At 56.2% G+C, this 23,547-nt stretch overlaps 1 protein-coding gene across 1 annotated transcript; it reads left to right on the forward strand.

The window, feature by feature from the left end:
• LOC140717716 (protein LBH-like) lies at positions 1-22,713 on the forward strand. The gene is made up of 4 exons (XM_073031395.1): positions 1-146; positions 7,413-7,525; positions 18,985-19,171; positions 22,512-22,713. Exons 2-4 carry the CDS (start codon positions 7,442-7,444, stop codon positions 22,577-22,579), a joined length of 339 nt encoding a protein of 112 aa, XP_072887496.1. The 5' UTR covers positions 1-146; positions 7,413-7,441; the 3' UTR covers positions 22,580-22,713.
• Positions 22,714-23,547: the final 834 nt, after the last annotated feature.

A 23,547-nucleotide genomic window follows, 5' to 3' on the forward strand; every position in this document is an offset into this window, starting at 1 on the left:
GCTGAGCGCAAACACCATCCCGCCCCCAAGGCGACACACACCAGACTCTGCCACCAGCCGTTCCCAGAAAGCACGGGCCACAGGGTCCCGTCCCGTCCCCTTCCACCGCACTCCCTCCGATATAGCACTCCTCCGGGCATCGGGAGGTAAGTCCTGTCGACAGAGGCGGGGGGGGGGGGGGGGGGCGCGGAGGAGATGGCGAGGCAGATAATGTACGGTGTTTGTGGTTCCCCTCCCTGACTCGAAAAACCCTTCCTTCCCTACACTGCTCCCTGTCTCTGGAACCCCCTCAGGCCCTACTCCCCTCCCCGTCTGTAACCCCCTCAAGTCCCTACACCCCTCCCCGTCACTGTAACCCATCCCCAGCCCCTATACCCCTCCCTGTCTCTGTAAACCCCTCCAGTCCCTACACAACTTCCTGTCTCTGTAACCCCATCAAGTCCCTACACCCCTCCCTGTCCCTACACCCCTCCCCATCACTGTAACCCATCCCCAGCCCCTATACCCCTCCCTGTCTCTGTAAACCCCTCCAGTCCCTACTCCCCTTCCTGTCTGTAACCCCCTCCAGCCCCTACACAACTTCCTGTCTCTGTAACCCCCTCAAGTGCCTACACCCCTCCCCGTCACTGTAACCCATCCCCAGCCCCTATACCCCTCCCTGTCTCTGTAACCCCCTCCAGTCCCTACACAACTTCCTGTCTGTAACCCCCTCCAGTCCCTACTCCCCCTCCTGTCTCTGTAACCCCCTCCAGCCCCTACACCCCTCCCTGTCTCTGTAACCCCATCCAGCCCCTACACCCCTCCCTGTCTCTGTAACCCCCTCCAGTCCCTACACAACTTCCTGTCTGTAACCCCCTCCAGTCCCTACTCCCCTCCCTGTCTCTGTAACCCCCTCCAGTCCCTACACAACTTCCTGTCTGTAACCCCCTCCAGTCCCTACTCCCCTTCCTGTCTCTGTAACCCCCTCTGGCCCCTACACCCCTCCCTGTCTCTTTAACCCCCTCCAGTCCCTACGCCCCTCCCTGTCTCTGTAACCCCCTTCAACCCCTACACCCCTCCTTGTCTGTAACCCCCTCCGGCCACTACACCCCTCCCTGTCTCTGTAACCCCCTTCAACCCCTACACCCCTCCTTGTCTGTAACCCCCTCCGGCCACTACACCCCTCCCTGTCTCTGTAACCCCCTCCGGCCCCTACACCTCTCCCTGTCTCTGTAACCCCCTCCGGCCCCTACACAACTTTCTGTCTCTGTAACCCCCTCTAGCCCCTACACCCCTCCCTGTCTCTGTAACCCACACCCAGCCCCTACACCCCTCCCTGTCTCTGAAACCCCCTCCAGCCCCTACACCCCTCCCGGTCTCTGTAACCCCCTCTAGCCCCTACACCCCTCCCTGTCTCTGTAACCCCCTCTAGCCCCTACACCCCTCCCTGTCTCTGTAACCCCCTCTAGCCCCTACACCTCTCCCTGTCTCTGTAACCCCCTCCAGTCCCTACTCCCCTCCCTGTCTCTGTAACCCCCTCCAGTCCCTACACAATTTCCTGTCTGTAACCCCCTCCAGTCCCTACTCCCCTTCCTGTCTCTGTAACCCCCTCTGGCCCCTACACCCCTCCCCATCTCTTTAACCCCCTCCAGTCCCTACACCTCTCCCTGTCTCTGTAACCCCCTCCGGCCCCTACACATCTCCCTGTCTCTGTAACCCCCTCCAGTCCCTACTCCCCTTCCTGTCTCTGTAACCCCTCTGGCCCCTACCCCCCCCCCCCCGTCTCTTTAACCCCCTCCAGTCACTACACCCCTCCCTGTCTCTGTAACACCCTCCAGTCCCTACACCTCTCCCTGTCTCTGTAACCCCCTCCGGCCCCTACACAACTTCCTGTCTCTGTAACCCCTTCTAGCCCCTACACCCCTCCCTGTCTCTGTGACCCCCTCTGGCCCCTACACCCCTCCCTGTCTCTGTAACCCCCTCCAGCCCCTACACCCCTCCTTGTCTCTGTAACCCCTCTGTCCCCTACACCCCTCCCTGTCTCTGTAACCCCTCCAGCCCCTACACCCCTCCCCGTCTCTGTAACCCCTCAAGCCCCTACAACCCTCCCTGTCTCTGTAACCCCTCCAGCCCCTACATCCGTCCCTGTCTCTGTAACCCCTCCAGTCCCTACACCCCTCCTTGTCTCTGAAACCCACTTTGGCCCCTACACCCTTCCCTGTCTCTGTAACCCCTCCGGCCCCTACACCCCTCCCCGTCTCTGTAACCCCCTCCAGCCCCTACACCCCTCCCTGTCTCTGTAACCCCCTCCAGCCCCTACACCCCTCCCTGTCTCTGTAACCCCCTCCAGCCCCTACACCCCTCCCTGTCTCGGTAACCCCCTCCAGCCCCTACACCCCTCCCTGTCTCTGTAACCCCCTCCAGCCCCTACACCCCTCCCTGTCTCTGTAACCCCTCCGGCCCCTACACCCCTCCCTGTCTCTGTAAACCCCTCCGGCCCCTACACCCCTTCCTGTCTCTGTAACCCACCCCCAACCCCTACACCCCTCCCTGTCTCTGTAACCCCTCTGGCCCCTACACCCCTCCCTGTCTCTGTAACCCCCTCCAGCCCCTACACCCCTCCCTGTCTCTGTAACCCCCTCCTCTACACCCCTCCCTGTCTCTGTAACCCCCTCCAGCCCCTACACCCCTCCCTGTCTCTGTAACCCCCTCCAGCCCCTACACCCCTCCCTGTCTCTGTAACCCCCTCCAGCCCCTACACCCCTCCCTGTCTCTGTAACCCCCTCCAGCCCCTACACCCCTCCCTGTCTCTGTAACCCCTCCAGCCCCTACATCCGTCCCTGTCTCTGTAACCCCTCCAGTCCCTACACCCCTCCTTGTCTCTGAAACCCACTTTGGCCCCTACACCCTTCCCTGTCTCTGTAACCCCTCCGGCCCCTACACCCCTCCCCGTCTCTGTAACCCCCTCCAGCCCCTACACCCCTCCCTGTCTCTGTAACCCCCTCCTCTACACCCCTCCCTGTCTCTGTAACCCCCTCCAGCCCCTACACCCCTCCCTGTCTCTGTAACCCCCTCCAGCCCCTACACCCCTCCCTGTCTCTGTAACCCCTCCAGCCCCTACATCCGTCCCTGTCTCTGTAACCCCTCCAGTCCCTACACCCCTCCTTGTCTCTGAAACCCACTTTGGCCCCTACACCCTTCCCTGTCTCTGTAACCCCTCCGGCCCCTACACCCCTCCCCGTCTCTGTAACCCCCTCCAGTCCCTACACCCCTCCCTGTCTCTGTAACCCACCCCCAGCCCCTACACCCCTCCCTTTTTCTGTAACCCCCTCTAGCCCCTACACCCCTCCCTGTCTCTGTAACCCCCTCCAGCCCCTACACCCCTCCCTATCTGTGTAATCCCTCCAGCACCTACACCCCTCCCTGTCTCTGTAACCCATCCCAGCCGCTACACCCCTCCCTGTCTCTGTAACCCCCTCCAGCCCCTACACCCCTCCCTGTCTCTGTAACCCCCTCCAGCCCCTACACCCCTCGTCTCCGTAACCCCTTCTGGCCACTACACCCCTCCCTGTCTCTGTAACCCACCCCCAGCCCCTACACCCCTCCCTGTCTCTGTAACCCCCTCCAGCCCCTACACCCCTCCCTGTCTCTGTAACCCCCTCCAGCCCCTACACCCCTCCCTGTCTCTGTAACCCCCTCCTCTACACCCCTCCCTGTCTCTGTAACCCCCAACCCCTACACCCCTCCCTGTCTCTGTAACCCCCTCCTCTACACCCCTCCCTGTCTCTGTAACCCCCTCCAGCCCCTACACCCCTCCAGCCCCTACACCCCTCCCTGTCTCTGTAACCCCCTCCAGCCCCTACACCCCTCCCTGTCTCTGTAACCCCCTCCTCTACACCCCTCCCTGTCTCTGTAACCCCCTCCAGCCCCTACAACCCTCCCTGTCTGTGACCCCAATCTGACTCCACAAACCCTCTCGCTGTGTCAACAGCAGCCGTACCCTAAACTCTGGGAACCTCCACTGTCCTTACTCTCCGTCCTCTCCCCCTCCCGACATTCAGCACTGACCTGTCCCGGCCGTGTGCGGTACACCGTTACCGTTCAGACCCCAAGCTCTGAGATTTTGCCACCGCCGCCGAGCAGGTATTGGTTGGTCGGGTAACTGGCCTTTGCGAATTCTCTTGCGATCTGGCTCGGGTTAAATCGGGGGGGGTGGCTGGGAGGTGGGTCTCGGTGGGCCAGAAGGAGCTGTTCCTCTCCGTATTGCTAAATAAACAAATATATTTTCATAAGGCATCCATATGTGTTATTTTTCATTTAGAACCCAGCCCGGAAACAGGCCCCCTGCCACCCGATTACTCCCACGAGGCCTACTAACCTGCTTATTTTTCATTTAGAACCCAGCCCGGAAACAGGCCCCCTGCCACCCGATTACTCCCACGAGGCCTACTAACCTGCAGGTCTTCGGAGCACGGGAGGGAGTCGGGGGAAACCCACCCGGTCACAGTCAGCGGCGGGAATCAAACCCTGGCGCTGTAATAGGATCTCGCGATCCACCACGTTGTCCGTCCGTTTCCCTTCCAACCTCTGCCCTCCCGCGTTAGGCCCTCCTCCGCCCTAGGGGAGAGGACGGCGGCGGTCGGCCGGTTTTATAAGCCTCCCTCGCTCCAGCCTGACCAGCAGGGCCTTCCTCTCCGGGGGGGGCGGCCCGCTCCCTCGAGTGCTGGTGCACCCCTCCCTGCGGTGGGGTGCCCGCTAAGGCACGCCGTGCGTCCTTACCAGCGTTACGGTGTCACGCAGCGTGGCAGTGTGACGTGGAGCTGCAGCAGAGTATGGCGCACAAAACAGGCCCTTCGGCCTGTCCGGACCATGCTAAACCATTTGAGCTGCCCACTCCCATCGACCGGCACCGGGGTCCGCGGCTCTCCACACCCCGTCCCGTCCGTGTACCTGCCCGAACTTCTCCTCAACGTCGGAACCCAGCTCGCGTCCACCACTTGTGCCGCCAGCTCGTTCCACACTCTCACCGCCCTCCGAGTGAAGAAGGTTCACCTTTCACCTTTCACCCTTAACCCATGACCTCTGGTTGTAGTCCCACCCAACCCCAGTGGAAACAGTCTTCTTGCATTTACCCTATCTGTACCCCTCATCATTTTGTACTTCTCTATCAAATCTCCCCTCAGTCTTCTACATTCTAGAGAATACAATCCTGACCTATTCGATCTTTCCCTATAACTCGGTCCCTCCCGACCCGGCAACGTCCTTGTCGATTTTCCTATGGCTGACTGACTGAAGCCTCTGTCGGTCAGGGGTGACAATGGACATTGCATCCTAGACGTCTGGATACACAAGCCGGGGCTGTACAGACAGACAGACTCTATTGATACCGAGGGAAACTGGGTACGATGTGGAGAGCGAGCTGTTCCCCACGTAGCAAGCTCCCCCTCTCCAGGCATCTGACGAACCCAAAGGAACGGCGGGGACCGATACAGTTTGGCACAAGGAGCCGCCGGTCAGCGATGAACTCAACGTAGGACTGCCCGAGGGATCCCAGCTCCGGATTTTCCCTCGGGGGGTTCACTCCCGAAGCCTGCCCCACGAGCGGGTACGGCCGCAGGGCAGCGGAGGTTTGAGATCGGAGTTTTCCTTCTCCTATTGAGCTGACGAGCCCCATCTGCCCGAAGCGACTGGCTTTAAGGCTCCAGTAACCCGGCTTTGCCCCTTCTCCTGTGAGTAGAAACGGTTCCGCCGGGCTCCGTAGCGAAGGCCAGGGGCTGGACTGGGCTGTCAGAGGCGTTCATTTAGAATGTGGACCACTCCAGCACCACACTGGCCCTGAACGGATCTCTCTTTCGCTGGAAGTTCAAGCCTAGCTTTGCACCTTCCAGTCCGTCTGCAGCGCTCTTCGCCTGTCGTCGGAACACTGTTTCCCTTCGCTTGTGCACGGAATGACGTCTGGATACCACACAGGCAGAATCCTCTACATGCAGACCCAGCGCCTTACAGGCCCTCCGGCCCACAGTGTCGTGTGCTCACCTTTTAACCCTTTAACTCTTCCCTCCTACATAACCCTCCATTTCTCTATCATTTATCTGTCTGTCCACCAGACTCTTGAGGAGGGGTTTCGGTCCAAAATGTCGACTGTTTATTCATCTCCATAGATGCATTTTGTGTGTGATGCTCTTAAATGTATCTGCCTCTCCCCCCCCAGCCTGGGCAGGGTGGTCCACACACCCACCACCCTCTGCAAAAAACTGACCTCTGACATCCCCCTATACCTTCCTCCAATCTCCTTAAAAATTCCCTCCTTTCGTATTCCACCCCGGGAAAAAGTCACTCGCTGTCCACTCGATCTGTGCCTCGTATCCCCTGTCAAGTCACCTCTCATCCTCCTTCAGAGAGAAAACCCCCTCGCTCACTCAACCTCTCCTCACAAGAGATGCTCTCTAATCCAGGCAGCGTCCTGGTGAATCTCCTCTGCACCCTCTCTAATCCAGACAGCGTCCTGGTGAATCTCCTCTGCACCCTCTCTAATCCAGGCAGCGTCCCGGTGAATCTCCTCTGCACCCTCTCTAATCCAGGCAGCATCCTGGTGAATCTCCTCTGCACCCTCTCTAATCCAGGCAGCGTCCTGGTGAATCTCCTCTGCACCCTCTCTAATCCAGGCAGCGTCCTGGTGAATCTCCTCTGCACCCTCTCTAAACAAGGGAGCATCCTGGTGAATCTCCTCTGCACCCTCTCTAATCCAGGCAGCGTCCTGGTGAATCTCCTCTGCACCCTCTCTAATCCAGGCAGCATCCTGGTGAATATCCTCTGCACCCTCTCTAATCCAGACAGCGTCCTGGTGAATCTCCTCTGCACCCTCTCTAATCCAGGCAGCGTCCTGGTGAATCTCCTCTGCACCCTCTCTAATCCAGGCAGCGTCCTGGTGAATCTCCTCTGCACCCTCTCTAATCCAGGCAGCGTCCTGGTGAATCTCCTCTGCACCCTCTCTAATCCAGGCAGCATCCTGGTGAATCTCCTCTGCACCCTCTCTAATCCAGGCAGCGTCCTGGTGAATCCCCTCTGCACCCTCTCTAATCCAGGCAGCATCCTGGTGAATCTCCTCTGCACCCTCTCTAATCCAGGCAGCATCCTGGTGAATCCCCTCTGCACCCTCTCTGAAGCCTCCACCTCCTTCCTGTAATGAGGGGACCAGAACTGGACACAATTCTCCGAGTTGAAGCCACCGGGTGGGTATTAGGACCCAGGGGAGCTGTCCCAAACAACCTGGTCAGCAGATGACCCGCTTCCCCATGCTGACCCTCAGCCAGCGGGCACCAGGACCATACGGAGGCTCGTCCGCGGGCGCTGGGCCCTCCCAGCGTCGGGGATCCAGGGGCAAGTGGCTGAGACAAGCCTCCCTCAACACCCCCTCCCCTCTGTCCCCGCAGGAAACGGCGAGGAGGGACCTCCCCCCAGCATGGCACAAATGCTCGTCAGTGGCTGCAAGGCCACCCAGGAGGGGCTGCCCCTCGGGCAGGACGACACCGGACTTCCCTTCCAGGTAGAGGCAGGACGGCCGGGTGGGGGGGGGAGTGCGCTGGGGTTGACGGGAGGGGGAACGGAACAAGGTGGGACTGACAGTGGGCGCAAGAAGGGAGGGAGGTGGGGGAGGCAGAGGGAAGTCATTTAACCGTATGCATGTATACCGTCAAACAGGCCGACGTTAGTAGCACACAGAACGCTCAATAACTCGGGAAAGTAAGAATTAAATCTACAAATGAATAAACTGAAGTGCATAAATTAAATATTGTAGGGTACAGATTAACTGGGGACACTTTGAATGCGATGTGGCAGGGAGTTCAGAAGCCTCTTGTCCTGAGGGATGAAACTGTTTCCCATCCCGACCGTTCTCGTCTTTGTGCATCGGAGTCTCCTGCCCGAGGGTAGAAAGTCAGAGAGGATGCTGGATGGACGGGTGGGATCCTGGATAATACTGAGGGCCCTGCGAACGCGGCGCTCCTGATAAATGTCCCTGATGGACAGTAGGGAGACCCCTGTGATCTTCTCGACCATTCTCACAGTCCTTTGTAGGGACTTCCAGTCCGATGGGGGAGAGGGGCAGAGAGAGGGCGGAGAGAGAGAAGAGCAAGTGGGGAGCGAGAGAGAGGGCAGTAGGGAGGGGGAGGGGGGGAGAGGAGAGAAGTGAGCGAGGGATGGAAAGAGAGAGACAGAAGGAGGTAGAACATAGAAACTCTACAGCACAATACAGGCCCTTTGGCCCACAATGCTGTGTCGAACATGTACTTACTGTAGAAATTACCTAAGGTGACCCATAGCCCTCTATTTTTCTGAGCTCCATATTCCTATCCAAGAGTCTCTTAAAAGACCCTATTGTACCCAATAGGGGGTTTCAAGAGGTGAAAAGAGGGGGAGAGAGGGGGTGGAGAGAATGGGGAGGGGGACAGAGAGAGCTAGAGAGATGGAGAGAGAAAGGGAGAGAGGGGTAGAAGAGAGAGGGGGGAGAGTGAAAGAGGAGGGTGAGTGGGGCAAATGAGAGTAGGGGAGAGGGTGAGGAGGAGTGATAGGGGTGAGAGAGGGGTGATGAGAGTGGAGAGAGAGGGAGAACAAGAAAGGGGATGAGGGGAAGAGAGTGAGAGAGGGAGGGTGAGAGGGGAGTGGGAGAGGGATGGGAGAGAGGGGGAGGGGAGGGAGAGGGCTGGGAGAGAGAGGGTGGGAGGGGGATGGGAGAGAGGGAGAGGGCTGGGAGAGAGGGGGAGGGGAGAGAGGGGGAGGGCTGGGAGAGGAGGGGGGATGGGAGAGAGGGAGAGGGTGGGAGAGAGGGGAGAGGAGGGTTGAGGGGGAGAGATAGAGAGAGACAGACATGGAGAAAATGGGAAGAGAGCAATAGAGAGGGGTAGAGAAAGGAGGAAGGAGTGAAAAGGGGAGGGAGAGAGAGGGAGGTGATGGATTGGTTGATGCCCCTGTCAGTGCTGAGTTTGGCAGATTTCCCCGGGCCAGCTATAAATAACGCAGGACCTTGGCCTCGCTCAGTCCCAGTCTGCGAGAGTTCGGTTTATTATTCTGACCATGAAAATAGATCGCTGGGAAAACAGTCCCAGAGAAAGATGGGAGGCTGGCGTCACTCAGAAACCTCCGCGTCCCTCGTGAGGGAACCAACACTGGGGGCAAAAGACAGAGGCTTTTTCCACTGAAGGTGGGTGAGACTGCTAGAGGTCAGGGGTTAAGGGTGAAAGGTGAGGTTTAAGGGGAATAGGAGGGGGAACGTCTTCACTCGGGGGGGGTGGGGAGAGTGTGGAACGAGCTGCCAGCGCACCATAGGTTGGAGTTTGATTGCAACGTTTAAGAGAAGTTTGGATGGGAGGGGTACAGAGGGAAATGGTCTGGGTGGAGTGACAGCCCAGCACAGACTAGATGGGCCGAAGGTCCTGTTTTGTGCTGTTCTGCTCTATGGCTCTATAACGAAGGGCGACGGCAAATTCAAACCGCCACGTGGGCTGGGATTGCCCCGATGGGCCGATTGGCCTCCTCCTGCTCCCCCCGCGTACCTGAGCGCGGAACTCCGTCTGCGTGCCGATGCCGGACAGTCTCAAACGGGCTCCCCTCCGTGTAGATGGGCTGAGCGGCCTGTTTCGTATTCTATAACTATAAAGGCAGGCGAATGAGACCAGCTCGGCAGGCACCGGGATCAGTATAGATCAGAAGGGCCGAACAGCCGGCTTCCCTGCCGTGGAGCTCTGACCGGCCACACCCGAGCGGTGGTTCGATTTATTTAGAGCCCTTCCCGCCCGCCGAGCGACCCTGGCCCAGCCCTGCCTCGACTCCGGGCCTGTCCTGCGAGGCGGGTGAGGTCCGACCGCCCAGTGTCCAGTCCCAGTCCGGGGCTCAGCCGGGTCTGGGCGCTGGAGGTCAGTCATTGCCCCGGGGAAAGTCCTCCCCGCTGCCCGTCCCTCCGTCCGGAGGTGAGAGGGGGCGACGGTCACTGACGCCTGCGCGACGTTCGGTTCCTTACGGAAAGAACCGTGGCAGCGGCCGGTAAACGTGGCCGGTGTCGCAGGGTGCCCGGGCTGTGATCAACTCCACAAGGGAGGGAGGGAGGAGTGAAGCAGAGAGGGGGGGGAGAGAGAGGAGTGGAGAGAAAACATTGAGAGAGAGGAGAGAGGGAGACAGAGGGAAAGAGAGAGAGAGAGGGGAAGGGAGGGAGAGAGGAGAGGAGAAGGGAGAGGGAAAGAAAGGGAGGGAAAGTGATTGAGAGCAGGAGAGAGCGAGAGTGGGGGTGAGAGAGATCAAGAGGGCGAGGAGAGAGATAAGAGGGTAGAGAGACGGGGAAGGGGAGATATAGGAGGGAGGAGAGAGAAGGAACAGAGAGGGGTAGGGGATAGGGACAGAGGGACAGAGATTGAGAGGGGATTATGGGAAGGGAAGGGGGAGAGAGGGGGCAGGGATAGAGAGGGGGAGTATGGGAAGGGAAGGGGAGAGAGGGGGCAGGGATAGAGAGGGGGAGTATGGGAAGGGAAGGGGAGAGAGGGGGGAGTATGGGGAGGGGGAGTATGGGAAGGGAAGGGGAGAGAGGGGGAGAATGGGAAGGGAGGGGGAGAGGGGGCAGGGATAGAGAGAGGGAGAATGGGAAGGGAGGGGAGAGGGGGAGTATGGGAAGGGAGGGGGAGAGAGGGGGCAGGGATAGAGAGGGGGAGTATGGGAAGGGAAGGGGAGAGAGGGGGGCAGGGATAGAGAGGGGGAGTATGGGAAGGGAAGGGGAGAGAGGGGGGGAGTATGGGGAGGGGGAGTATGGGAAGGGAAGGGGAGAGAGGGGGAGAATGGGAAGGGAGGGGGAGAGGGGGCAGGGATAGAGAGAGGGAGAATGGGGAGGGGAGAGGGGGAGTATGGGAAGGGAGGGGGAGAGAAGGGAGGGGGAGAGAGGGGGCAGGGATAGAGAGAGGGAGTATGGGAAGGGAGGGGAGAGAGGAGGCAGGGATAGAGAGAGGGAGTATGGGAAGGGAGGGGGAGAGAGGGGGCAGGGATAGAGAGAGGGAGTATGGGAACGGAGGGGGAGAGGGGGAGAATGGGAAGGGAGGGGGAGAGGGGGAGAATGGGAAGGGAGGGGGAGAGGGGGAGAATGGGAAGGGAGGGGGAGAGAAGGTGAAAGGAAGATTGGAAAGGGAGAGCCTGCACCCACAGGCCTTGTTATTCTGAGGTCCCCATTAATGTCACCCAACATCACCCCCGGTGGTTACCACTGCCCAGGGACTCCACTGGGAGAGACAACAGCACATGGAACCCCCTTTGCGCACTCTACGCTTGTCCCGTTCTTCAGCCTCTTCCACCGAGTTCCCCACCCACCCAGGGGTGTGCGGACTAACCATTGCTCTGAGCCGGAAATTCTTACCCAGGCCTGGAGACTGTGCGACACTTTAAATGGTTTTTTTGGGGGGTAATTATGCATAGTATGAATATTTAGAACGAAGATTGAACGATACATTTGATTTTATTTATTAATTGAAGGGTATAATGAAACTTTTTCTCGCTGCATCCCGGTTCCAGCCGCGTGGCTACGAAGGCTACGTGTGCGCGAGCAATTTGGCTACTGCGCGGCCCGTGTACCTGCACAGGCGGCCGCGGGAACACTGCTCGAGCCGGTCGCAGAGAAAGGTCTCCCTCGTGGGACAGGCAGAAGCCGTTTTTAAAAGCCCAGCCAAAGGAAGGTTTATTTTTCCGAAGAGAGTTACCAGGGCAACGGGCGCAAACAGCAGCAAAAGTCAATTCCCCTCGGAGTCTGTGCATCCGTCCCAGGACGTCATAGACTTGACACGGGTTCAGTCCGCGGTGCCTGGGCTCCTTAAAGGAACAGTCCCTCCCCTCGCCGGGACAGTGTGTGGACCTGGATTCAGAATCGTACAAATCTGGACTTGTCTGCGAAGCCAGGACCACTCTTGGGTCTTAGTGTGTTCTGACCGCGAATATCCAACTAAAGGTGCGGAGTGGGGTGGAGACAGAAGGTTGTTTGAGAGCCCGGAGGAGGGCATCGCGATAGCGTGGCGGTTAGCACGATGCTATCACAGTTCGGGGCGGAGGAAGCCCGCACGATCACGGGGAGGACATTCCGAACTTTGGAGTTCGGTTCCCGCGCCGTTTTTTATAAATTCCTTTATAAAAAAATTTGTTCAGTTGCGGACGGACAAGGGGGTTGCAAATGGACATCGTGGGAGGTTTTTACACTCCGGGGCGAGTTTATTAGGTACAGGAGAGGTGCACGGTGTGGCCTTCTGCTGCTGGAGCCTGTCCACTTCAAGGTTTGACGTGTTGTGCGTTCAGAGATGCTCTTCTGCACACCACTGTTGTTATTGAAAATACTGTCACCTTCCTGTCAGCTTGAACCAGTCTGGCCATTCTCCTCTGACCTCTCTCATTAACGAGGCGTTTTTGCCCACAGAACTGCTGATCACTGGATGTTTTTTGCTTTTCGCACCACTCTCTGTAAACTCTCGAGATGGTTGTGCGCGAAAACCCCAGGAGATCAGCGGCTTCTGAGATACTCAAACCACCCCATCTGGCGCCAACAATCACTCCGCGATCAAAGTCACATTTCTTCCCCGTTCTGACGTTTGGTCTGAACAACTGAACCGCTTGGCCGTGTCTGCATGCTTTGGCGCATTGAGTTGCTGCCACACCATTGGCTGATTAGATATTTGCATTAACGAGCAGGTGTGCCTAATAAACTGGCCACTGAGTGTAGCTCAGTCACAGATCTGGATGCAGAAACAGGAGACGGGGGTTAATCTGGGCCAGTGCTCCGGCAGGTCAAATGTCATCGGGGAAGTTCACGGTTACCGGTGTTGTGTGGTCAGCACCAATAATATCTTCACCTCATTACAGAGAGGGGCCCCCCCCCACCTTTTGTGTGAAGTCTATTGGTAGCAGATGCATCTTCCTTTTGTCAGCCTTTCCCACCCCCCGAAAGGGCTAGTTGCTCTCTGCAACTCTTGGTTTTATTTTCGAACCAAACTCCCCGAGGCCAGGGGTCACAGTCTGACGGAGATCAACGGTTTGACGTCTGGGCTAAATCCCTCGGCTCTCTGACGCATTCCTCTGCGAGTCTGTAGCCCCCCCCCGCAGACGTACGGGCCGAGAGCAGATAACTAGCGGCAGGGCAGGGAACCACGATTCCCCACCCCACCCCGTGGCTATCGTGTGCCTTTCGGGGAGATCAGCTGAACAGTCCTCCCACCACCCTCCCCCCTCCCCAATTTCCAGTTACGGCGAACCTGTGTCAGACCAGGACCGTAACGCGGCGTAGCCTCACCGTCCCCGACAGGAGTATTCCTGCGGGAAGCCAGAAGAAAGGCTGCGACGTAACAGGGTCAGGGTTCAGAATCTTGGCTAAGTGATGGAACTATTTTAAAGTGAGCAGAGAGGGAAATTTCCCACCCGGGGACTGGATGGGAACCAAGGCTGCCCACAGACTCAGCGGAGGAGGTCAATCCCGGACACGGCTCCAAAGACAGGCCCGTGCTATGCAGACCCCTAACCTCCACCCAAAGGGGGTGAAGACCGTGGGGGTTAGAAAGGCCTCTTATCAGGTACCAACATTGCACAAGAATTGGTTCAGTCGTGGACGGTGAAGTTTGTCAAAAGGACACGGCGGGATGTCGGTCAGTTACAGAGATGGCAGATGGAGTCCAACGTGGGGACCACTTGCCCCTTTTCCGTGGCATGAAGAGGGTGGGAAGTCCTAAAGCAGGGCAACACACAAAATGCTGGAGGAACTCAGCAGGTCAGGCAGCGTCTGTGGAGGGGAATAGGCAGTCAACGTTTCAGGCTGTGACCCTTCATTGCAATGCCTGCACTGTTTTGTGCACTTTGTGCAGTCCTGGGTAGGTCTGTAGTCTGGTGTAGTTTTTTTCTGTGTTTTTACGTAGTTCAGTCTAGTTTTTGTACTGTGTCATGTAACACCATGGTCCTGAAAAACGTTGTCTCGTTTTTACTGTGTACCGTACCAGCAGTTATGGTCAAAATGACAATAAAAGTGACTTGACTTGATCAGGACTTAATCGGAGCAAGGGTGAGGTGTTGCAATTTAGGAAGGGTCAAATGCCCAGTTATTACCCCTCAACCATCAGGCTCCTGAACCAGAGGGGGTAACTTCACTCACCCCAACACTGAACTGTTCCCACAACCTATGGACTCACTTTCAAGGGCTCTTCGTCTCATGTTCTCGATCTTTATTGCTTATTTATTTTTCCTTTCTGTGTTTGCACAGTTTATCTTTTGCACACTGTGTGTGTGTGTGTGTGAGTGAGTGTGTGTGTGTGAGTGAGTGAGTGAGTGTGTGAGAGTGTGTGTGTGTGAGTGAGTGTGTGTGTGAGTGTGTGTGTATGTGTGTGTGTGAGTGTGTGTGTATGTGTGTGAGTGTGTGTGTGTATGTGTGTGTGAGTGAGTGTGTGTGTGTGCGTGTGAATGTGTGCGTGTGTGTGTGTGTGAGTGTGTGTGAGTGTGTGTGTGTGAGTGTGTGTGTATGTGTGTGTGTGAGTGAGTGAGTGTGTGTGTGTATGTGTGTGTGTGTGAGTGTGTGTGTGTGTGAATGTGTGTGTGCGTGTGTGTGTGAATGTGTGTGAGTGAGTGTGTGAGTGTGTGTGTGTGTGAATGTGTGTGTGCGTGTGTGTGTGAATGTGTGTGAGTGAGTGTGTGTGTGTGTGAATGTGTGTGTGCGTGTGTGTGTGAATGTGTGTGAGTGAGTGTGTGTGTGTGTGTGAGTGTGTGTGTGCGTGTGTGTGTGTGCGTGTGTGTGAATGTGTGTGAGTGAGTGTGTGTGTGAGTGTGTGTGTGTGAATGTGTGTGCGTGTGTGTGAATGTGTGTGTGCGTGTGTGTGTGTGCGTGTGTGTGTGAATGTGTGTGAGTGAGTGTGTGTGTGAGTGTGTGTGTGTGAATGTGTGTGCGTGTGTGTGAATGTGTGTGTGCGTGTGTGTGTGTGCGTGTGTGTGTGAATGTGTGTGAGTGTGTGTGTGTGTGTGTGTGAGTGAGTGTGTGTGTGTGTGAATGTGTGTGAGTGAGTGAGTGTGTGTGTGTGTGTGTGTGTGTGTGTGTGTGTGTGTGTGTGTGTGTGTGTGGTGTGAGTGAGTGTGTGTGTGTGTGTGTGTGTGTGTGTGTGTGTGTGTGTGTGTGTGTGAGTGTGTGTGTGTGTGTGTGTGTGTGTGTGGACGGGCTTCTGTCTTTTCTACTGTGTTTCCTGTGAATGCCCGTGGGAAGATGAATCTCCGGGTTGTATATAGTGACATATATGTACTTTGATAATAAAGTTACTTCGAACTTTGGAAACTACACGGTGAATGGCGGGACCCTTAACCACAGAGGGTAACTAAAATCCAACGCCTCCGGCACCTTCCCTGGCAGCTCATTCCAAGTAGATTGGGTGGTAAAGGTGGCGTACAGCCGGCTTGGGTATAAAATTTATGAAGTCACGTTGCAGCGGTGTAAATCCCTGGTCGGGCTGCACTCGGAGTACCGCATTCAGTTCTGGTCGTCCCACCGTAGGAGGGAAGTTGGGGCTTTGGAGAGGGGGCAGAAGAGGTTCACCAGGATGCTGCCCGGTTTAGAGGGCGTGTGCTATCACGAGAGGCCGGGTAAACTTGGGCTGTTTTCTCTGGAGCGTCAGAGGCCGAGGGGAGATCAGATCGAGGTTTATAGGATCATGAGAGACACCGATAGCGTGGACAGGGAGTGTCTGTTTCCCAGGGTTGAAATGTCCAACACCAGTGGGAGGCATTGACCATGGGGCAAGTTATTTTGCACAGAGGTGGGTGTGTGGAATGAGCTGCCAGGGGTGGGGGTGGAGGCAGATACGACAGAGGAGTTTAAGAGACTGTTAGTGTGCAGGGAATGGAGGGATTTGGACCGTGTGCAGGGAATGATGGGAGATGGACCATGTGCAGGGAATGACGGGAGATGGACCATGTGCAGGGGATGGAGGTAGATGGACCATGTGCAGGGGATGGAGGGAGATGGACCATGTGCAGGGAATGGAGGGAGATGGACCATGTGCAGGGAATGATGGGAGATGGACCATGTGCAGGGAATGGAGGGAGATGGACCATGTGCAGGAAATGATAGGAGATGGACCATGTGCAGGGAATGGAGGGAGATGGACCATGTGCAGGGAATGATGGGAGATGGACCATGTGCAGGGAATGGAGGGAGATGGACCATGTGCAGGAAATGATAGGAGATGGACCATGTGCAGGGAATGGAGGGAGATGGACCATGTGCAGGGAATGATGGGAGATGGACCATGTGCAGGGAATGATGGGAGATGGACCATGTGCAGGGAATGGAGGGAGATGGACCATGTGCAGGGAATGGAGGGAGATGGACCATGTGCAGGGAATGATGGGAGATGGACCATGTGCAGGGAATGGAGGGAGATGGACCATGTGCAGGGAATGATGGGAGATGGACCATGTGCAGGGAATGGAGGGAGATGGACCATGTGCAGGGAATGGAGGGAGATGGACCATGTGCAGGGAATGATGGGAGATGGACCATGTGCAGGGAATGGAGGGAGATGGACCATGTGCAGGGAATGATGGGAGATGGACCATGTGCAGGGAATGGAGGGAGATGGATCATGTGCAGGGAATGATAGGAGATGGACCATGTGCAGGGAATGGAGGGAGATGGACCATGTGCAGGGAATGGAGGGAGATGGACCATGTGCAGGGAATGGAGGGAGATGGATCATGTGCAGGGAATGATAGGAGATGGACCATGTGCAGGGAATGGAGGGAGATGGACCATGTGCAGGGAATGGAGGGAGATGGATCATGTGCAGGGAATGGAGGGAGATGGACCATGTACAGGGAATGGAGGGAGATGGACCATGTGCAGGGAATGGAGGGAGATGGACCATGTGCAGGAAATGATAGGAGATGGTCCATGTGTAGGGAATGGAGGGAGATGGACCATGTGCAGGAAATGATAGGAGATGGTCCATGTGCAGGGAATGGAGGGAGATGGACCATGTGCAGGGAATGGAGGGAGATGGACCGTGTGCAGGGAATGATGGGAGATGGACCGTGTGCAGGGAATGATGGGATATGGACCATGTGCAGGGAATGGAGGGAGATGGACCATGTGCAGGGAATGATGGGAGATGGACCATGTGCAGGGAATGATGGGAGATGGACCGTGTGCAGGGAATGATGGGAGATGGACCATGTGCAGGGGATGATGGGCCGAATGGTCTCCTTCCCTCGATGGCCGTCTTCACTCACAATGCTCCCCACTCCTTCCCACCTACCACGTACCATCCCTCTCACCCTGGGGGTTGAGACCAGGGTGGGGGGGCATGCGGGAGTATTGAAGGGGGCGATGGGTGAGAGGCTTGGCCTCTGCTGAGGCAGGTTCCCACCCCAGGGAGCAGGGCTCGTGGATGGGAGTCTCTTGCTGCGTCCTCCCACCCCGTCTGTATCTCTCTCTCTATCTATCTGTCTCTCTCTCCCCTCTCTCTTTCCCTCTCCCTCCCTCCTCCATCTCCCTTTTCCAGACACTGCTCTTCTGTCTCCCAATCTCTCTCTCTCTCTCTCTCTCTCTTGCTTCCTTTTTTATTATTGTTGTGCTCTTCATCTTGTGTTTTTTTGGTCTGCATCAGATCCGGAGTAACAATTATTTTGTTCTCCTTTAAACTTGTGTACTGGAAATTACATCAAGCAATCTTGAATATTAATTTTCTCACTCCCTGCCTCGCTTGTTTTTTCTCCTTCCGCCACCCCGTCTCTCTCCTTACCCCCTCTCTCATGGTCTCTGTATCTCTCGCACACAGTCTCTTCATATCTGTCTCTCCCCTCTCTCACTCTCATATCTCTGTATCTCGACCTCAGGATCTCCCCTCGCCCTCTCCCCCATCTCCCTCTGCGCTTCCTTCCCTGTCTGATGGCTGTCATGTCTAACAGTCTCCATATCTCTCTCACAATCTCTCTCTGTCACACACACAGTCTTAGTATCCCTCTCCAACAGTCGGTATTTCCCTCACCCTCACACTCTCTCTCACACACACAAATTCTTTGCATCTCTCCCAGTCTCTCAATCTCTCTCACACACACTCACACAGTCTCTGCATCTGCCGGACTCTGAATCTCTCACAGTCTCAAATCTCTCTCTTTCTCACACACACACAAATTCTTTGCATCTCTCCTGGTCTCTCTGTATCTCTCTCTCTCTATCTCACACTAACACACATTCTGCATCTCTCTCTCTCAGTCTCAAATCTCTCTCTTTCTCTCACACACACAAACTCTTTGCATCTCTCCTGGTCTCTCTGTATCTCTCTCTCTCTATCTCACACTAACACACATTCTGCATCTCTCTCAGTCTCACAATCTCTTGCTCTCTCTCTCACACACACACACTGCATCATCCCCGGTCTCTGAATCAATCAATCAATCTCTCTCTCCCTCTCTCTTTCCCCCCTCTCTCGCTCTCTTACCCTCTCTCTCTCTCTCTTGTCCTCTCCCTCTCTCTCTCTGTCTCCCTCTCTCTCCCTCTCTCTCTCGCTCTCTTTCCCTCTCTCTCTCTCCCTCTCTCTCCCCTCTCTCTCATTCTCTCCATCTCTCCCCCTCCCCCCCCTCTCTCTCTCGCTGTCTTTCCCCCCTCTCTCTCGCTCTCTTTCCCTCTCTCTCTCTCTTTTCCTCTCCCTCTCTCCCTCCCTCTCTCTCTCTCCCCTATCTCTCTCTCTCCCCCTCTCTCCCCCTCCCCCTCCCTCCCTCTCTCTCTCCCCTTTCTATCTCTCTCTCTCCCCCTCCCCCTCTCTCTCTCTCACTCTCTCTCTCCATCTCTCCCAGACTCTGAACCTCTCTCTCTCTCACTCTCTCTCTCCATCTCTCCCGGACTCTGAACCTCTCTCTCTCTCACTCTCTCTCTCCATCTCTCCCGGTCTCTGAACCTCTCTCTCTCTCACTCTCTCTCTCCATCTCTCCCGGACTCTGAACCTCTCTCACTCTCTCTCTCGGTAGATTTTCCCGGACCCCTGTGAGTCGTACGAGGGTGAGGGGAAGTTGAAGGACCGCCTCCCCTCCATCGTGGTGGAGCCGACCGATGTCAGCGAGGTGGAGAGCGGCGAGCTGCGGTGGCCTCCCGATGACTTCCCCATCGCCGAGCCAGAGGCAGACGGGGACCGGGGACAAAGCCCGGGCGAGACAGGTGAGGGGCAGGGGCACAGGAGGACTGCGGAGGGAAGGAGGGATGGATGCTGAGGGCAGAAAGTCACCGTGGCTTTGTGCGAGGCTGGCCATGACCCTTCGGCCCACAATGTTCTGCTGACCCTTTAACCTACTCTAAGGTCAATCTAACCCTCCCTCCCACATAACCCTCCATGTTTCTATCATCCCTGTGCCTACCTAAGGGTCTTTAAATGCCCCTAATGTATCTGCCTCCACCACCATCCCCAGCAGGGTGTTCCACACACCCACCACACTCTGTGTAAAAAAAACCCCACCTCAGACACTACTCAGGGGGCAGAAGGAGAGGGTGCTTGGGAAGCTGGAAGGTCTGAAGGTCACCTGGACCAGGTGGACTACACCCCAGGGTTCTGAAAGAGGCGGCTGAAGAGATTGTGGAGGCATTAACGGTGATCTTTCAACAGCCAAAACCGCCACTACTAACGCTGGCGAGGCTCTGCATGAACTCTCCAGCACCAGCTCACCAAACCAGGCCAGTCACCCCAACGGCACCTTCGTCGTCACGGGCGATTTTAACCGTGCGGGCCGAGGGTCAGGCCTGCCTGCATCCCACCAGCACGTCGATTTTGCTGCCAGAGGTCGTTAACGCTGACGTAAAGCAGTCCCGCCACCCCACGCCGGACTCCCGGTGGGCCTGTTTCTGCGCTGAACTTCTCTATGACTGCCCTTTGAAGAAATAACAAGCAGGATAGACAAAGGAGAATCGGTTGACGTTGTGTACTTGGATTTTCAGAAGGCCCTCGACAAGCTGCCACACATGAGGCTGCTTAACAAGCCACGAGCCCATGGTATTACAGGAAAGATCCTAGCGTGGATAGAGCAGTAGCTGATGGGCAGGAGGCAAAGAGTGGGGATAAAGGGAACCTTTTCTGATTTGCTGCTGGTGACTAGTTGCGTTCCACTGGGGTCCGTGTTGGGACCGATCCTTTTCACGTTATATGTCAGTGATTTGGATGATGGAATTGGTGGCTTTATAGCCGAGTTTGCAGACGATATGAAAATAGGTGGAGGGGCAGGTGGTGTTGATGAAGAGGGGAGTCTGCAGAGGGACTGGGGCAGATTAGGAGAACGGGCAAAGAAGTGGCAGATGGAATACAGTGAAGGGAAATGTATGGTGACGCATTCTGGTAGAAGGAATAATGGAGTGGAATATTTTTCTTAATAGGGAGGAAAAACTATCAGAAATCGGAAGAGCAGAGGGACTTGGGAGTCCTTGTGCAGGATTCCCTAAAGGATAACTTCCAGGTTGAGTTTTTGGAAGGGAAGGCAAATGCAGTGTTAACATTGATTTCAAGAGGACTAGAATAGAAGAGCGAGGATGTAACGTTGAGACATTGGCCAGACTGCACGGAGCATTGTGAGCAGTTTTGGGCCCCTCAACTAAGGAAGGACGTGCTGACATTGGAGAAGGTCCAGAGGAGGTTCACGAGAATGATTTTGGGAATGGGAAGGTTGATGCATGAAGAGCTTTGGGCCTGTGCTTGCTGGAGCTTAGAAAATTGTTGGAGGATCACACTGAAAACTGTCAAGTTTGAAAGGTGTAGGTAGAGTGGATACGGAGAGGATGGTCACTACAGTGGGAGAGTCTTGGACCAGGGAACACAACCTCAGAATAGAAGGACCTTCAAAACAGAGCTGAGGAGGAACTTCTGTATCTAGAGAGTGGCGAATGCACAGAATTCATTGCCACATGGACGCCAAGTCATCGGGTATATTTAAAGTGGAGGTTGATAGGTTCTTGAGTAGTCAGGGCAACAGGGAAAAGGCAGGGGAATGGGGTTCAGAGGGGTAATAAATCACCCATGATGGAATGGTGGAGCAAACTCAATGGGCAGAGTCTATGAACACACCCCCTCTATACTTTCCTCCAGTCACCTTAAAATTAGCCATTTCCACCCTGGGAAAAAGTCTCCGACTGTCCACTCGATCTGTGCCTCTTATCATCTTGTGCACCTCTACCAAGTCACTTCACATCGTCAAATTAGGCTGCAAGGGTAGTGTGGGGTGGTGGATGGTGTCTCCGTGGACCTCACTAACACTTACAACAAGGTTGCTCGTGGTAGCCTGCTTTCAAAAGCTCGGAGGAGTGGTGGTGGGGGAAGGAGGGGAACCTCTTTGAGGAGGAATTTCTTTTGCCAAATAGTGATGGATCTCCGGAATCCATTGCCACAGACGGTCGTGGGAACCCAGTCATCGGGTATTTCAAGCAGAGGTTGATAGGCTCTTGGTTAGTCAGGGTGTTAAAGGTTATGGGAAGAAGGCAGGAGAGTAAGACAATAAGGAGTAGAATTAGGCCGTTTGGCCCATCGAGTCTGCCTGCCATTCATCATGGTTGATCCATTTCCCTCTCGGCCCCCATTCTCCTGGGCATGATGTCCCAGTCTCGATGGGCTGAACAGCCTGAATTTAGCTGCTTTTTCTTATGGTTTAAGACCGGCTTGGAAACAGGAAGCTGAGAGGCGTGGTGGTGATGGAGACGGTCGGTGTTCCACGGGGATCATCCTTCTGGGATCTCTGTGATGTGGTGATGCACGTGTTCTGGTTTGTAAGGTCGTGGGTGACAGAGCCACTCGTGCAGTGCCAGCAACCCCATCAGATGGAGGCGGGAGCTCGGCGCCATCTGGGGAATAGACCACAGGGGCAGAATTAGGCCATTCAGCCCATCAAGTCTGCTCTGCTATTCCATCATGGCCGATCCCGGATCCCACTCAACCTGGTGCACCTACCTTACCGCCATATCCTTCAATGCCCTGACAGATCAGGAAACGATCGACTCTGGCCTCCCTCACACCGACCGATACCCACTTCTTTTCCAGCAGCTCGCAAAGCACATACAGTCGAGATGTTTTTTATGATTCCTGTACCGTGAATTCAGTCTGTCCCCTTGCGATGTGCAGGTAACAGAGCAGTTAGCGTAACGCTCTAGCAGGAACGATCCCCGCTGCTGTCTGTAAGGAGTTGGTACCTTCTCCCTGTGGGTTTCCTCCAGCTTTTCCGGGTTCCTCCCACATCCCAGTGAGGGTTAGTGAGTTGTGGGCTCGCTACGTTGGCGCCGGAAACGTAGTGACACTTGGGGGCTGCCCCGGACCGTGGAGGTGCGTGGGTGAGTGACGGGATGGAGAAAGGGGTGTGGGCAGAGGAGGGAGGGAGGGAGGGACGCCTTATTTTGCTCCGATGTCTTGTGGAGGGGATGAGTGTGTCTGTGAGTGGCGAGGGGAGGGGAATGGGATGAGGGAGGAGGGGTTCGGGTTTAAGAGGACCACCACTCCTGACTGTCTGCCCTCCTCCTCCCCATTCCACAGAAGGAGAGCAGCACGAACAGGCAAGTGGAGCAACAGGACCCAGTGCGGCCTCACCTCACCCCGACTGAGCCCAGCACTGGACGCAGGCTGCCCCCTCTCCCCTCCCCTGCTCTCTCAGATCACCCTACCCCTCCTTCACCTGCTCTCCCCACACCGTTGTAAATTTTCAGACTCAATAAAGTTTTTTGCTAATTTGTTTAAAGCCCTGCTCTCTGATCATTTCAAACTCCAATCCCCGGCTGCTCCCCACTCCCCCTGTCCTGTGGGTGGGGGGAAGAGGGGACAAGGGAAGGGATGGAAGGTAGTGGAGAAGGGGGAAGGGATGGAGGGAAGGGGAGAGGGGGAGGGGATGGAGGGAAGGGGAGAGGGAGGGGATGGAAGGTAGTGGAGAAGGGGGAAGGGATGGAGGGAAGGGGAGGGGGAGGGGATGGAGGGAAGGGGAGGGGGAGGGGATGGAGGGAAGGGGAGAGGGGGAGGGGATGGAGGAGAGGGGAGGGGAGGGAAGGGGAGGGGATGGAAGGGGAAGGGGGAGTGGATGGAGGGAAGGGGATGGAGGCTGACTTTCAATCGAGGCTTAGCTGGCTATTCAACCTTAGAGGGCAACATCTGAAAATCTTCGCAACATCTCAGCCAGGCAGAGACCCTCCTCCGTCCCAATCCCAATCGCTCCTCCCCAGACCCCAAAATCCACTGCTTTGCCCCCCACTGGAGGTAGGTGTGGCTCGAGGTGGAGACGAGGGGTGAGGGACGGTGGGGGCTGTGGAGAGACCTCAGTTAGCACTATTCTCAACCCGTGCATCGGGGAGGGGGCACATCCCGGTCTGGGTGTCGCGGGGTTTCGATGGGTTCCGAGCGATGCTGGGGTGGGTACGTACGGCAGGAGCATCCTGGCCAACTGCATCACCATCTGACACGGGAACTGCAAGAATTACAAAGGCTGTTCAGGGGAACATCGGGGGTCTCTCCCCCACCCATCGGGATATTTATCAGGAGTGCTGTGTACACAGGGCCCTCAGAATTGTCAGTGGTCCCTCCC

Source organism: Hemitrygon akajei, chromosome 28 (genome assembly GCF_048418815.1).
Source record: "Hemitrygon akajei chromosome 28, sHemAka1.3, whole genome shotgun sequence".
Taxonomy (NCBI): Eukaryota; Metazoa; Chordata; class Chondrichthyes; order Myliobatiformes; family Dasyatidae; genus Hemitrygon; species Hemitrygon akajei.

Bases quoted from the DNA above. Each gene is read 5' to 3' on its own strand.
- LOC140717716 (XM_073031395.1), top strand. From the start codon at position 7,442: ATGGCACAAATGCTCGTCAGTGGCTGCAAGGCCACCCAGGAGGGGCTG. The intron at 7,526-18,984 runs GTAGAGGCAGGA...CTCTCTCGGTAG, and splicing joins ACACCGGACTTCCCTTCCAG to ATTTTCCCGGACCCCTGTGA. The intron at 19,172-22,511 runs GTGAGGGGCAGG...CCCATTCCACAG, and splicing joins ACAAAGCCCGGGCGAGACAG to AAGGAGAGCAGCACGAACAG.